Source organism: Cenococcum geophilum (genome assembly GCF_001692895.1).
Source record: "Cenococcum geophilum 1.58 unplaced genomic scaffold K441scaffold_21, whole genome shotgun sequence".
NCBI lineage: Eukaryota > Fungi > Ascomycota > Dothideomycetes > Gloniales > Gloniaceae > Cenococcum > Cenococcum geophilum.
The window spans coordinates 128,514-143,003 of record NW_027137579.1 but is presented as its reverse complement, the minus strand read 5'-3'; the positions used below and the strand labels follow the sequence as shown (position 1 = coordinate 143,003).

Sequence of the window (14,490 nt, the reverse complement as noted above, 5' to 3'; positions counted from 1 at the left end):
GTTGTTGGAAATAATTTAAGAATTGTAGCTCAAAAACTATCTGGTGGCATACCAACGCAACTATCGGATCCCGAGCACAGATCTAGAAATAAAGGTGCCTTGCCTCCAGGCATCTATAGGTTCGCAATGCTGCGGCACGCTCATGCGCCACTGAAGGCGTATACTTCCGGTAACACGACAGAGGCCGGATATGAAAGATCACGCGAGAAATGTGACGAAGCGACATCGGAAGTTGTCAGCGAATTATCATGAGGCTGCGGTGAAACCAAGATTTCAGCTTGGGTTAGTGTGCGGAGGCTGGGCGAAATCTCAAGCCATGCCGTTGAAGCCACTTCTCGTTTTAGTCGAATGGCTTATTGAACAAACCACTCCATTGGATAGCAGCTTCTGCATTTCAGAGTTTGTTGCCTCAACCCGGAACACAGTGGCCTAATCCTGGAAAAGGGAAGGCAGAATTAAGGCAATTCTGTTGGCTCGAGGCGGACAGAACCTTTCCAGGAAACCACCCTCATGCACCGACACCAGGCCAATAGAATGGCGTCTAGTAATCAGGTCAGACATTAGCGCATTATATTTCTCACCGATTGTGACAGGCCTACCAAAAGTCTGAGAGAAACTGCCTTGGGAAACCCCGAGGATGGTTCGAGGCAAATTTATTTCCACAATATCCCAAAAGAGACAATCTAAAGCGGGCTGTTATACCGTCGCTTCGTCAATGAAGTCCAGATCCGCCACAATATACTCCTGAGGATCAGTCTTGCCCCTCATCAGATGCATAGAAAATTCCATAACTAGCAATATAATGAAAGTAACGACAAATGCCCATCCTAAACCGGCTAGAGCATCGGCTATTTCCTTTCTATCAACCAGTCAGTATAAAAAGAAGCTATGGAAGGAGTCGATGGCGCTGACCCCAATTGAACCCAGTGGCCGCTTAAACCTCCGCCAGGAATGGTGGTAAACCCATCTAACTGCGGAATATCATCTCTACTCGGATATACAAAAGTTAGCAATCAGACAATTCGGAACGGTCTGATGAGATACTAACCTTGCAAGGAAGCCTGTTAGGATCATTCCAACCAAGCCACCAATCGCATGAACTGCGAAAATATCAAGACTATCCCAGAAATATTTGCTCAGATCGAGAGCTATATTACAGAACAACGCTCCTAGTATTCCGAATAGTGGGGAAAAGGATACGGGAACCTGGAAAGCGGAATAGTCAGTCAAGAAACTGGGTTTGCGAACTGATTGAGAACGAACATAACCTGCCGCCGGAGTAATTGCCACAAGCCCCGCAACGGCACCATTACAGAATGTGATGATTGAGTACTGCCGAGTAGATAATCGTGCGGGCTCGCTTGTATCACGGTTGGCCTGGAACCATACCAGAGCCATTCCAAGAAGACAGGCCGTGACCCCTCCCGCGCAGGCCGCAATGTGGGTTGACATGCAAGCAGATACAGCTCTCATGTTGGATCCTAGAGCAGATCCACCGTTGAACCCGAACCATCCTATCCAGAGAAAAGCAGTACCAAGCACAACATTTGTTACGTTGTGATGCCCAGTCCTCTGAATTTGAATTGAAGTGACCCCCTGGCGGTTACCCCCCTGGCGGTTACGTATTCTCCAAATTCGGAGTCTGTGAAAGACTGAATATGCTGCAGCACTAGCTCCCGAGCAGATGTGAACGGGTGTACCCCCAGCGAAGTCTAAGGTTCCCCAATGGTTGGACCATCCCTCGGGACTCCACGTCCATCGTGCTATTGGATCATATACGCAAGTGCTCCATATAACGATGAAAATGAGGAAAGTACCCGGTCGTGACTTTTGAACAACGGCACCGCTTACGAGTGATGCACTGGTAATTATTAGCCTGCGTTAGCTAGATTGTGAGACTGCTACTCAAGGGTCCCTCGAAACTTACGTGAAGCAGGCAAACATGCCTTGATACAAGGCGTAGAGCAGTTCTGGTATTTGAGGACCCGAAGGATTGCCTACTGGCTTCAGGAGGACGTTGTGAAGTGCAATGCCATCTCGACCTCCCCAGAACCGGGTGGATGATGAAGAAAATGTTGCTGAGTAGCCCCATAAATACCACTTGAAGGTGATTCTCAGCAGAATTGTCAACAATATTGTCGAGGTGTTCGAGACTTACTTGAAGTCCGATGACTGTTGTTGTCATTACTGGAAGCCAGATCATTGACAATGTTGATCGGCGTTCAGTAGTTCCCGAATAGAAAAGAGCAGCTCCTGGTACCATGAGGAGAACTAGAGCGCTGGAAATTAACATCCAAGTTATGTCGGCACCCTTATGTTTCCGNTTAATAAGAATATGAATTGCTAAAAGTGAAATTCATGGGCCGGTATTCACCTGAAAATACAGAAATGGTTGATCATGAACTTGTTGAGCCGTAGCTGTGACATTATATTTCAGTGCTGGGATGACGTCGAACTTGAAAGTATCACTCATTGTTACTCGGGTTTAGAAGAACAAGCGTAGACTATTAGTTGAAGGACGTCTGTTTCGTGTAAGTAATATGGGGGAAGTCGGTATCCAAATCGTAGCATGTTTAGGGGAAATGAGAAGGTGCGGATCATTTGGTCACTTTGTTGGAGCCTAGGACAAGAAGCTCGTGAAAGAAACGGTTTCACGAGGTGAGGCTGACTTCGTCTTTAATTTCCGGCCCAATTCGGCGGTGGCGTGTGATGGACGCACGCCTACACATGGCTTGCAGCCCAATATATTGAACGCTTCCAATTGGTCCCAGCTGATGAATTCGTGGCCAGAATTCTTCTGTCTCCGCATCAGCCTCTGCCAGGCAAACAATGGCCTCTCTGGCGAATTAGGAGCGAGTGCGTTATCATGGAGCATGTGTTTGTTAGGCAGATTCACGGACTTTAGAGTGAAGGACCGAGGGTCTGCTTATCATGCGGCTCTTAATTTTGTATCGTGGACTTCTCTTGGCTACGTTCCGCTCCCAAAAAGCTTCCAGCAACATCAACAACTCCAAAGACTCCTTTCTTACCGCTTGTCCCGTTATCAACGGCCTCTCAGCTGGCAGTCCTGCAGGCCTGAAGTGTTCAAGCCTGGCCGGCAATTCGGGGCTGTGTCGGTGACCGATCTTTATAGCTGCATCTGCCACAAAAACCCTTGAGAATGTCTGGAAACCACACGATAGTAATTGTACGGCCACTGGATCCAGATGCAGAGGTGGTAGTCCAAGCGGGGAAGATTAGAGAATTCTCCAGACGTCTGCACGGGGCGGTTGAAGAAGACCGGAGGCACCAAAGGGAAATAACACAAATAGAGTCAACAAAGCTCATCAGTGCCCCAGCCCTGTTGGCCATAGTTAAGGTGATTAATGGTGGAACACCGAAGGCAACGACATGGCGTTTTAAAGAGCTTAAAGAGCTTCTAGAGCTGTCGCGAGCTTTATGGGAATACGAGTGCGCAGTAAATCCATTTCGAAGCGTTGCAGAGCTCATAAGAGATCGATCATGGCCTGAAGATTGTCGTCGAGGTAATAATTGCGAAGGATGGGCATTCATTGCGCTCGTTTTCGGGTGGAGAGATGTGTTTGAGGAGGCCTCGGCAGAAATTCTCCGCGAGGGATATGCCGACCCAAATACTCTTGAAACAGGTCTTCCAGAGGGCCTAATTTGTAAGTATATTTTGTGCCGCACCTAGTTATTCTAATAAGCTAAGGATCATATAGCGACGTCAAACCGAGAAAAACAAGCTCGCAGAACCGTGACCTTTGTGCGGGACTCCTGCTTTGAACTTCTAAAAACCGATCAAGCTTCATTCAATAGAATAGCTGTCAGCTTGAATAGATCAAAAATTGACGTATGCTCTTCTGTAGACAGCATGTCGAGAGATATCGAATCTACTCCTGGTGCATTTCTACGCAAGTTTGTCGACGTCCTCCACGAAATCCCGAGGGAGGGCCAACCGCTTGAGCTATTGAACAACTTGGGAGACTCCTCAAGTCAGACTAATTCCTCAAGCTCGGGAACTGGAGATTCCGCTATCTCTATTGGTCAAGTGGATCCTTACTTCTCTAATAGAGGGGGCGTATTTGCGGACATATCATGGAGGCAAATACTGAAACCTAAGCCAAAACAAAGTCCTGTAGAGGTCTGGAATAGCGTAGCTGTGGACTCCTGGCGGCATTCAACTGCAGATATTTTAAAGAAAGTCGACGATTTCCGTAAAACTGGATTCCGTATTATGAAAGTAAAGGATTTTGAGAGTGTGCGGGGCTCGCATCTGATTATTATCCACGAGGATATCATAGCCGCTGCATAGAATTCTTGGGAGAATACAGTGCTCTCGGGAATAATATTCATTCTGGAGTAAGAGGTTAGGGCATTGCTGGAGGCAGTAAGAATCCCGAAGCTTTGTTTCTTACTTGTAAACCTGAATCTTTGGCGAAATTTGACGGCCGCTAGGCTAATGCGTAGCATATCGAGAGATTTTTGCTTGTTACACATTTACAAAGTGAGTTAATGAAAAGTAATAGCATCGATGCACCTTTGGCTTGGCTTTTTTGACCGAATTTTGGGAGATTCTAGACAGTGGATAAGTTTTAGGCAGTGGACAGTATGTTGTTAGTATTTTTATCTAAAATTGGACTCGGAAGGCATATTTGAAGCTGACTGTTGTTAAAAGTGATGGCCTATCGGCCTCTGAAGTCGATTTAGTGTAAGCCCCGTGTCGCGGAGGTTCCTCCTGCGCCACGTTTATCGATAAGCATAGGGCTGAAGACCTCCATGGACTCATTCCGAATGCTCCAGAATAACCCTCACTCTCCGCGGGCACCCACAAAACCCTCGTCTTCACCCCTCCGCCTACTTGTCCCAATGTCCTCCCTATACGGCCCACGATGTTCGGCGTTATAGTCTCCGGCCGCCCGGTGCTCACCGACGTACAAACAATCTCACAAACCCAATTCGCCTTCACACTCCCCGCCGCGCCACCCTTTAGCCACATCGTCATCTTCCTGCTCCCAGGCACCGTGCTGCCTGCTGACACGGCTGCCGCAGTATACGTGCAGCTCCCCGACTCGCCCGAGTTCAAATTGCTAGGCGGCATCGCGAACGAGAAACCCACTGCGATTTTCAAGGTCAATAACAAGGCGATTGGGATCTATGGCGTGAATAACGATGATGATGCAATGGTCGATGAGAGCGCTGCGCCCCCGCTGAGCAATAGTGTTACCGGAAATGTCACGCTGGGCATCTCAATCGAGCCGGCGGCGCAGGTTGCGGCGAATATCACTCAGATGAAGGCGCAGGCTGCGCAGTCGTCTTTGGGCTTAGAGCTCGTGAAATGTCCGCCTGGGAACTCGCCGGTTTCGACGAAGGCGCTGGCGCAAAAAATCATCAAGAATGCGTTCAATTTTCTCGCGAGCTTTGCGGGAAATGGCCCCGGTGGAAATGAGGTCGTGCCGTTGAAGATCTTCCAGGATTGGTGGTCGAAGTTTGAGAAGAGAATTGAGCATGATCCGGGTTTCTTGGAAAGGGATGACGAGAGTTGAAAGATGGCTTGATAATCCGTCCTGTGTAATGAAGTGCTGTTGGGTGCTCCGTCGTGTTTCGCTCGGGAGCACATTATCTGGCTTGGATGTAACCAAGCTGTGTTGTGTATTACTAAACAGCTTGCACACTATTATGAGGTTTTGGTTGTTTTAAAAATTAAAGACGGTGTTCGAGGATGTCTGGCTATGGGTTGCGTTCAGCATACGGCCATTGGGAACAATAGGGTTGCTTAGAACAACACTGGGAGCTTCTGAACCTTTTTTTTGGAGCATTGGAATGGTATCAAGGGCATCAGAAAAAATCTCTCGTAAAACACACATGATTATTCCGCTAAAGAGTTACCTATGTGCAAAACAAGACGTCAAGAAAGTGAGAATTAAGCATAAATCGGTATACTTGTCACTTGACAACCAGGCTGCACGTAATCACATCTTCACGATGCCTCTTTGTTTTCTGAAGTCTAAATGTTGCCCGACTTCTGTGACTCGGGATTTGATTCGGGCTCTTCTGAACTCTCTCTTGCTAGATGACAGCGACTCCTTCCGCTCAAACTAGTCCCTACATTCTAGCGTTCCAGCGCCCTGCTCTACCGTAGTAGGTTCTTTGGCTCGATTCGCTTTCCGCCGCTTTCTGCTGATCTGATGATTTCGATAACCAAAATTGTGCTAGTCGGGGTAGCTGGAATGGCTCGGGGACCTGCAACGGCGATCTTACGGCGGCAGAGTTGGGATCAGTGCCGACGCTGCTGTTGCGCTTTTCATCCTCACCCTGCTCTATATTTGAGGGAGGCACCGGTTTGCGCCAGAAGCAGAAGCTGCCCCAGAAAGTCCGATCTGAGGCAGGAATGTTACGCCAGGGTTTCTCGCGCAGACTGAAAATTAGGCAGTCTACTGCACCCATGATGGTAACGCAAAATATGGACAAGCAGCTGAGGACATAGGGAGGGTGCTGGGCAGTAATTGTTGTATTGCATGCAGTGAATAGTAAAAGGGATAATCCACATACAGATATAGGCTATAGGGTAGATGAAGAGGAGACGTAGTTGTCGGTTGATTCGGCTGCGCTGTAGGGCCATACGTTCAAGGGCCGTGTCATTACTGTCGGCGTGGCTCCGATGGGTCGAGTTGGTCCGTTCGGTCGACCGACATGGTTCGGGGGCATCACCAAGAGCGGGGAATATTTGAGCATCGCTATCAAAGGTGATGGTTCTGCCCGTGTTCGCCGTATATGCTGTTGACACACTAGCGATTGATTGCCGAACTTGGCCACGGTCATTGTGCTCGGGTGCATTGCTCAGTTGAGGAGGTGGCGAGCTAGTGATTTGGCAATCTGCAGAGCTACTTTTCGAATTAATGGTCTCCGCTATCGACATAACACCTGAGACCCTCCGCGTGCGATCTAATTCCTGTTTGATGAAGCTACTTGGATCTTCCGATTCCTGACCTGGGGTGTCTGATTGCTTCCGGTATATTGATGATCCTGTAGCTGTTCTAGATTCCATTGCTACCAATGTTGGTATAGTTGTAGAGGTGGACACTGATGTGGACCTATTTGCTGCTTTGGTAAAAGCACGGAACTCGAATCCAAAGTGGGTATAGATAGCCACAGCTAGTCCAAGAATGGTAAACCCAATAAGATAGCGAGGAATCCATGCTAATGCGAGACGGTACCAATATGGTCGCAATGGGAGAGAACAAAATGCCCCATTCGATATATAGCCAGCGGTGGGATTTACAAATGCTAGCCCAGCCATTAGCGCGGGCATGGTGAGGCCTCCTGCATAGATGTAGTAATGCTGTCTGTAGAAGACGTCGGAACGGACTGATACAGAAGGTCGAAAAACTTGAATCGCGCTGTGAATCGCAATGGTGAGGACTGCGTAGTCTATTTGAACTCTCAGTAAGCTAGAGTTTATATTCTCCGTGGATTTGAGAAATACAGACCGCTCGTTTCAGTTCCATATTGTATTGAGAACCCACTGGCTTGACAAAAGGGCGATTGTGTAGGTATAGCTCCACCTCGAAATGAGGCTATGGCAAATATAAAATACCAAGTTGCTCGAGTTAAGTCACCGTAGATGAGTAGCATAATGAGCCTGAACATGCCTTATGTTAGCGTCATGACAAGGAGGTCTCGATCGGCCGATCATTACCTATGTCGAAACCTCTTCCTCATTCGGCAGAGCCAGTAGAACGTAGTTGTAGCGGCTAGTACGCGCACGTAACCGCGATAGTCTGTATAACTAGTTTGCGATGGTCGCTAACGAGGCGAGATGGATCGAAGGCGCGAGACAAGAGTTTAGGCTTTGAAGGAATAGCAGCATGCTGTAGTGGGGCATCGACTAAGGGCTGTGGGTGTGGGACACTAAGAATGGACGTAAAGAAATAGAAATTAGGAGGGAATTGGCGCCATTTAGTATCTCGTTTGATATAAGCGGACACAGAGAACCACCTTCTCACAGCTGGCATACTGAGGCTTCCTTTTCTGCCTTGAGCAGTAGTGACGCTTTAGCACTCAAAACACAACTCTCACGAGAAATTATTCAACGGGAAAGAATATTGGGGAGGACAGGTAGCTTTCTAGAGTATCCATCTTGAACTGCGGGATAAGCGGCAAGCTGATGACGATAGATAGTGATTCGGACGCAAACCGGAGCGGTAAGTGCTATTTAGACGCATACCTACAAGCTCAGGAGCTCTTTGCGGTTTTATAATGGATGAACGCGGAAAAGTCGTAGAAGACAAAGAAAATTATCCGAATTCAGCCCATCGAACTTATCGAGATGTGTTCCTGAACGTAGTACTCGCGTATACGGATACTGCACCCCAAGGATTAGCAAAGCGTATTAGCCCGTATGCAGCAAGATCGCTTGAAGAATTGTTTGTTATGCGGTGGCAAGAGTTGCGGCAGATCTACCCTGCACGAGGAGCCCAGCACACCAACAAAGACAATCGAGCAAAAGGCTGCTAATAGAAGACTGTGCCAGATCCCAATAAACGCGCTGTCTCACCTGCATTCAACCACCTATCAAACACCGTCTGACACCGCTTCATTATGTAGTCTGTTCATGGTAGCGTTTAGTTCTTTTCTCATTTGCTGCGGGGAAACTTGGAAGGTGGTAAATTTATGAGTTATGCAGAGCCCATGCCGCAAAGAATTCAGATCTTAGTCTAATGATGTTTCATGAAAGAAATGACCCCTTGAAGTGTCGAGAACGCTAGTCTATGCATCGCCTAACTTGGAGACAGCACAATCAAACTGAATCGGAGATCACCTCCTCCTGACTCTTGTTCCCGCTTGAGAAAATTACGAACCCCCAGATTCAGCGCCTTCTCACTAAGCACATCTTCATCGTCAGTGAGCACGCCCCGGTCAAGAGGACCTTTACGGCGACCATCCATTTCCCAGAGATGGTTCTTTTCCGATTTAACGAAGCAAACGTAGTGCAGGTCGACCTTTTCATCCGCAGATGGAGCTACAGTATCTCCACCAGCGGCGGCAGATTGGTGTGCATTTTCTAAGGCTTTTGAATCGTATAGGAGATTTGCGCGCTCGGCAGGCTTCAGTGGGATTGCATTCTCTAATAGCTGCGAAAGATTTGACTCAGGCTCTGCAAGTAATTAGTGTCTAGATTTTCACGCAAGTGTGGCTCATAAGCTCGACGCTTTTCACGAACCGATGTACGATCGAGCTTTGCCATTGGAAACTCCGTGAAGCAGCCCAATCAAACCACATGCATTTCCAATCGTCTGCTTGTACCATATAACTTCTTCTTCCGGACCCGACCCGTCATATTCTTTTTTATCACTGTCTTCCTGCACCCGGAATTTTTCGTACGTGTCGCTAACTGGGAAGATCAAGAGGAGTGCGTATGCCGGCCGAGGAACAAAGGCGAGGAGTTCAGGATCGTCGATGCTAAAGACATCGTGAAATGCGAGATTCTCTTGTAGGCCAAGATTGTGTACCAAGGAGGACATAACCTCCGGGTTATTCTCTGCATTAAAAATCATCTCTTATTGGCGAATATTATACCGCTGTGGAGGGTGGCGTCTTACCAAGTGGTATGAACCTCTTCGCGTGCTGAGATGAGCTTGATCCGCCGGTCGAGGCCATGATTATATGCTTAAGCTAAGCAGAAACAGCAGTAAAGAACGAGTATGAAGAAGGTAGCGGTGGTGGTTGGTATATATAACAGCTTAAGCTCTGAGCTGCGGTGGGCGCCTGGCACGAGGGGTAGGCAGCCACATGCAGGCGGAAAGGTGTGACGTCGAAGCGTGGATCAATATTCATTTTTTCTGAGTCTAATTGCCAATCTCAAGGTAATTATTTAGCCCTTTCCAAGTACCCCTCCAATGAGAACGGACCGTGGCTACAGTTAACACAAACCAGATTCCCTCACAATCAACTCCATACGACGTTTTGAAAGAAATGCGTAGGGTATCCGAATCACCCCATGTGGTCATACAATATATTTAGCAAACAAACGCCCAATGATATCACCTCCAAGAACCATGTCCTCCAAGCTACTGAACCATCCCGTTGGCTGGCTCGACAAGCTCACCATGCATGCGAATGCGATACATACAAGTCCAAGGACGACCCCAATTCTCGGTAACTCGAACAACCGTCTTCGTTACCGCGACTCCAGACTCTGCTAAATCAAGCTCTAGGTTGAAAGTCTGGACGTGGTTGGCAGCGTGAATGTCGTATCTGAATCGTCCTATACAGACAAAGTTCGTACTGACTCGTGGTTCGCTACACCCTTCTGTGTTCACCTCATTCCAGGCATTTATCACCTCCAATCTCTTGTTAACGTCTTTGATCTCGACCCATAATTCCATCCATTTTGGTGCACTGCGTGGGTCAAGTGTTCCCTCCTTCGGGACGTGCTCGACTGTAACTTTAGTTGGGAAAATCTTCTGCGCCATTGTGACGGCGAGTTGGGCTTTGCCTCCTTCTGCGGCTGCAGCGCACCAGCAGTCAGAAGCTTCTTCCCAGCGCTCAAGCGCCGTGACAGGAGGACGTCGGGCTGGAATCCAGAACATGGATGTGTATATCCGTGATTTCCATGGTATATCCTTGCTCTGAGTTGGCGATGTGAGATATGGGTCGACCTTTGCGCCGAGGCCGGGGGAAAAGAAATTGATAGTCCTCAAAGCCAGCTCGCTGTTAGCGACGAGGTTGGCGTACGCGAGGGATTCAATTCTCATCTGATCACGGACAGCCTTATTGCCTATCTCCTTTACACTCGCGTCGAGCTTTTTCTGGATTCTATCCGAAAGTCTCGTGTAGTTTTCGTCCATCAGTTCCATGAACCGATCCCGGGTGAGAATGTTGTGTTTTGCTAATCTAGATTCTAATGCATTTCCGAACATGCCTTCCACCTTTGCTTCATTCTTCTTCAGGAATGCCGCCCAATCTTGTTCTTTTGCAGTGGAAGGGTCGCCAAATCCCTCTCTCTGCATCTTGCTGAGTAAAGCACGCCAGAAATCATCCGTGATCTCGGGTTTTCCAGATTGGCGATTGATCGGGACAGCCAATTTCTCGGGCAAGTACTCCTGGATATGCTTAATTGAGCGGTCGTGGATGGTAGACCGGCCCTCAAGATTATCTACCCGTTCGGAGATATCATCAGATACTTCATAGCCTTTGCGATGAGCCCCTGAGGCAAGTCCATGCTTGAGAGAATACCAGGTGTGGACGGCACGGAGCTTAATTGCGTCAATCATGCCAACGTCCACCATATCGTCGGAGGGATTCGGTGCGGAATGACCATATGTAGTAGCGCCAATAAAGATGTAGGCCATTGAGAGGATGGCGGAGAGGAAAATCATGATCTTCAGAATGTCCGACCAGTTGCGGTGGAGGAATCGACCAGCGACTCTAACCTGCGAAGGCTGTGGAATTTCGTTGGAATCAATAGCATGGTCATGAGTCGCCGGAGTATGTGGGCTGATATGGCCATTAAGGATGGAGCTCGTGTTCATGCCGCCTTCATGGTTGGTTCCAAAGCTTTTGGAAACGTCGAGAACAGAAGTGCGTTCACCAATAACGGATGAAGCCTCTTCAGCAATTGGGGTAGGCTCATAATGATGACTGGGGCCCGCTTCATCGTAACCGTAAGCTGAGCTTACTGAAGCGAAGCGACGGCTGCCCCCAGCTTGGCTGATGTCGTCGCGTTGGACTGCGTTGTCACGTTGGCTGTCAAAGGCTTGTGAAAAGCCGCTTGTGGGAACTTGAAGATCGACAGCAGGATTGAATTGGCCGGAAGCTCCGTATGCGTGTGACTGGTTGACCTTGAGTTTTGGGAGTGGTCCCTTGCGCCTAGCAACTGTTCTCGATGGGGTCGCGGTTGACGCTGCGATAGAGCCAGCCACTGAACCAGCAACGGATCCAGTCGCTGATACAAGACGGGTGGAGCGTCGAGGCGTTTGAGACATGTTTAGTTCGGTAAGGAACACGTGCTGTGTAGAATTAGCACCGTATCACACCAAAGGACGCGTAAATTCGTCTTAAGTTCAAAGTAAGTACTAACTCTAAGGGAATACAGGATGTTCTGACGGCTTGCGTCAATGGGAGTGAATCGTTAAGTTGATAAATATCGAGGTTTGCAGGAGAAGACAAGACGAAATGAGACAGTTCGCAGAAATTGCTAGAGATGGAAAAGAAATGCAGAGGGATGAATTTATGTGTTGAAGAGCGTTTCTAAGGATATCTGCCAGCGGAAAGGCCAGATGGAGATTTACCGGAGAATATTCAGACTGACCATGGTGAATCGAAGAGATTTTGCTTACCACAAGTACAGTGACACCACCGTCCCTGTCTATAAATTTACCTGCGCTGTCTCTAATAATAATGAATAATGGTCATGGGTTTCTTGATAGCGATAGATAATCGGCACCTGGGCAGATGTAGGGCGCGGCTTCACGTGCGGAAAGAACAAGGGGCCAGGGGCAGTAACGATGGCGCTTGACATATGCGAATGCGTCGGGGTTGTCGTTCTGCAAAAGAATGTGGCATCGTCTCGTCACGCTAGATGCGGGAAGTAGGTGATAGTGACGAAGTCGCGTTGCATTCCTCCAGGCTAGCTGTTGATGTTTTCGGAAAGTTGTGCACGGGCCATGTTTCCTCAGACTGCCCAGTGCGAGCGCCTCAAGCGGCGCATGCGAGGCAGGGAAGATGGGACGACCCGCAGCAACATCTTCCCCCCGCCACAGACTTTCTTCTTTTCTACTCGCTACACGTGTCAAAGAGAACTTCAAATTCTAGCTAAGATGGCAGTCGGATCGGTCTTGGTCACAGGGTAAGGGCAACCCCCCCCTCTCACTCGTCTGGTTTTTCGTTCAACTTCGTCGATTCCGGCTGTGGGGTCTTGTGGCGGGTTTTTGTTTTTCGGGGACCACCCCGTGCAATGGGGCGCCCTGGCGCAATATCTTGCATCGTTCCTGGCCCAGCTTTCCGGTTGCACGACACCTGTCAAGCTGAGTCGTTGCTTGTGTCATCTCTCTCTAAATATCTAACTTTCTCAGAGGCACGGGCTATATCGGCTCGTTCACAGCTCTTGCTCTTCTCGAAGCTGATTACAAAGTTGTTATCGTCGACAGTCTATACAACTCGTCCGAAGAAGTGGTCAATCGGATCGAGCTAATATGCGGAAAGCGTCCGGCATTCTACAAACTTGATATCACTGATGAGGCTGCACTGGACAAGGTTTTCGATGACCATCCCGATATTGACAATGTTATCCATTTTGCTGCCCTGAAGGTGAGCTAGAGTACGAGGAATTTATCGAGTGATGAGCTAAATATCATTTTCTGTACAGGCAGTCGGCGAGTCTGCTGAGATCCCGTTGGAATATTATCGTGTCAATGTCTATGGCAGCATCTGCCTGCTTCGGTCTATGACCAAGCACAATGTGACCAACATTGTTTTCTCCTCTTCTGCAACCGTCTATGGAGATGCAACACGCTTCCCCAACATGATCCCTATTCCCGAGCACTGCCCGATTGGCCCAACCAACACGTATGGCAGAACAAAATCTACTGTCGAGTTGGTCATTACGGACCATATCGAGGCCCAGCGTAACAACGCCAAGAAGCAAGGCCAGTCGGGTGAGCAGTGGAATGCAGCTCTTCTGAGATACTTCAACCCGGCCGGCTCGCATCCTAGTGGTGTCATGGGTGAAAACCCGCTAGGAGTTCCTTACAATCTGCTCCCTCTTCTCGCTCAAGTTGCGATCGGCAAGCGGGAGAAACTGCTAGTTTATGGAGACGGTAAGCATATTCCTTTCTAACCAGAGTACACGATGTCTGACTGAATATTAGATTATAAATCAAAGGATGGTACTGCTATTCGGGACTATATCCATGTTCTTGACTTGGCCAAAGGCCATTTAGTCGCTCTTAACTATCTTCGTGAGCACCATCCGGGTGTTCGCGCTTGGAATCTCGGAACCGGCAAAGGATCAACCGTCTTCGACATGATTAAAGCATTCAGCGCGACTGTGAGACGTGACCTCCCTTATCAAGTTGTAGGCCGTCGTCCTGGGGATGTCTTGGACCTAACTGCAAATCCTACTCTAGCAAACACCGAGCTAAACTGGAAGACGGAGTTGACTTTAGAGGATGCTTGTCGTGATTTGTGGAAGTGGACTAAGAACAATCCAGAAGGATACAACCAAAGTCCACCAAAGGAGTTTGTTGACAAGTTGCTAGCACAGCGAAAGCATGGGGGTTGAGAGAATTGATCGCATCATTTTTGCATGCAAAAATTTTATTCGAAGTAGTCATGGTAGCATAGAGGGGCACATTTTGGAGGTGCTTGCGCTGCATTACTCTTTAGTTAAAGCACTGCGTTAAATGGAAATGGATTATCTGACCAATCAGGTATGAATTTCGATTAACCAAAGCACCTGGTCTCAGTTTATAGATTTATTTTTGCTAGCTT

The 14,490-nt window shown here is 48.3% G+C and overlaps 7 protein-coding genes across 7 annotated transcripts; 3 read left to right on the top strand and 4 right to left on the bottom strand.

Annotated features, from left to right (window-relative positions):
- Positions 1–696: 696 nt before the first annotated feature.
- Positions 697–2,473, bottom strand: K441DRAFT_560692 (Rh-like protein/ammonium transporter; the record flags this gene model as incomplete). Its single annotated transcript, XM_067643502.1, has 7 exons — positions 697–859; positions 913–990; positions 1,049–1,206; positions 1,264–1,861; positions 1,928–2,100; positions 2,159–2,311; positions 2,375–2,473. The coding sequence occupies 7 exons, from the start codon at positions 2,471–2,473 to the stop codon at positions 697–699; spliced, it is 1,422 nt and encodes a 473-aa protein (XP_067503960.1).
- Positions 2,474–2,816: 343 nt separating this feature from the next.
- On the top strand, positions 2,817–3,873 carry K441DRAFT_111218 (uncharacterized protein). The gene has a single exon (XM_067639964.1). The coding sequence runs from the start codon at positions 3,161–3,163 to the stop codon at positions 3,689–3,691; it is 531 nt and encodes a 176-aa protein (XP_067503959.1). The 5' UTR covers positions 2,817–3,160; the 3' UTR covers positions 3,692–3,873.
- A 925-nt stretch (positions 3,874–4,798) lies between these two features.
- Positions 4,799–5,681, top strand: K441DRAFT_111110 (DUF775-domain-containing protein). Its single transcript, XM_067639962.1, has one exon. It carries the CDS (start codon positions 4,890–4,892, stop codon positions 5,541–5,543), a length of 654 nt encoding a protein of 217 aa, XP_067503958.1. The 5' UTR covers positions 4,799–4,889; the 3' UTR covers positions 5,544–5,681.
- A 564-nt stretch (positions 5,682–6,245) lies between these two features.
- On the bottom strand, positions 6,246–8,152 carry K441DRAFT_111129 (uncharacterized protein). Its single transcript, XM_067639963.1, has 3 exons — positions 7,697–8,152; positions 7,488–7,639; positions 6,246–7,428 (listed from the first exon to the last, which is right to left on the bottom strand). Exons 1-3 carry the CDS (start codon positions 7,717–7,719, stop codon positions 6,392–6,394), a joined length of 1,212 nt encoding a protein of 403 aa, XP_067503957.1. The 5' UTR covers positions 7,720–8,152; the 3' UTR covers positions 6,246–6,391.
- Positions 8,153–8,413: 261 nt separating this feature from the next.
- On the bottom strand, positions 8,414–9,722 carry K441DRAFT_659739 (cysteine proteinase). Its single transcript, XM_067648582.1, has 3 exons — positions 9,600–9,722; positions 9,221–9,538; positions 8,414–9,154 (listed from the first exon to the last, which is right to left on the bottom strand). The coding sequence occupies exons 1-3, from the start codon at positions 9,655–9,657 to the stop codon at positions 8,778–8,780; spliced, it is 753 nt and encodes a 250-aa protein (XP_067503956.1). The 5' UTR covers positions 9,658–9,722; the 3' UTR covers positions 8,414–8,777.
- Positions 9,723–10,067: 345 nt separating this feature from the next.
- On the bottom strand, positions 10,068–11,984 carry K441DRAFT_677330 (uncharacterized protein; the record flags this gene model as incomplete). The annotated part of the gene is made up of 1 exon (XM_067651055.1): positions 10,068–11,984. The coding sequence occupies one exon, from the start codon at positions 11,982–11,984 to the stop codon at positions 10,068–10,070; it is 1,917 nt and encodes a 638-aa protein (XP_067503955.1).
- Positions 11,985–12,818: 834 nt separating this feature from the next.
- Positions 12,819–14,281, top strand: K441DRAFT_687078 (UDP-glucose 4-epimerase; the record flags this gene model as incomplete). Its single annotated transcript, XM_067652059.1, has 4 exons — positions 12,819–12,847; positions 13,074–13,308; positions 13,367–13,817; positions 13,869–14,281. 4 exons carry the CDS (start codon positions 12,819–12,821, stop codon positions 14,279–14,281), a joined length of 1,128 nt encoding a protein of 375 aa, XP_067503954.1.
- Positions 14,282–14,490: the final 209 nt, after the last annotated feature.

Coding starts and splice junctions, on each gene's coding strand:
- K441DRAFT_111218 (XM_067639964.1), top strand. CDS start 3,161: ATGTCTGGAAACCACACGATAGTAATTGTACGGCCACTGGATCCAGAT.
- K441DRAFT_659739 (XM_067648582.1), bottom strand. CDS start 9,657: ATGGCCTCGACCGGCGGATCAAGCTCATCTCAGCACGCGAAGAGGTTC. Junction 9,539..9,599: donor GAAGAGGTTCATACCACTTG/GTAAGACGCCAC, acceptor TTTTTAATGCAG/AGAATAACCCGGAGGTTATG. Junction 9,155..9,220: donor CAAAGCTCGATCGTACATCG/GTTCGTGAAAAG, acceptor AATTACTTGCAG/AGCCTGAGTCAAATCTTTCG.
- K441DRAFT_111129 (XM_067639963.1), bottom strand. CDS start 7,719: ATGAGGAAGAGGTTTCGACATAG. Junction 7,640..7,696: donor AGGAAGAGGTTTCGACATAG/GTAATGATCGGC, acceptor AGGCATGTTCAG/GCTCATTATGCTACTCATCT. Junction 7,429..7,487: donor ATATGGAACTGAAACGAGCG/GTCTGTATTTCT, acceptor GAGTTCAAATAG/ACTACGCAGTCCTCACCATT.
- K441DRAFT_111110 (XM_067639962.1), top strand. CDS start 4,890: ATGTTCGGCGTTATAGTCTCCGGCCGCCCGGTGCTCACCGACGTACAA.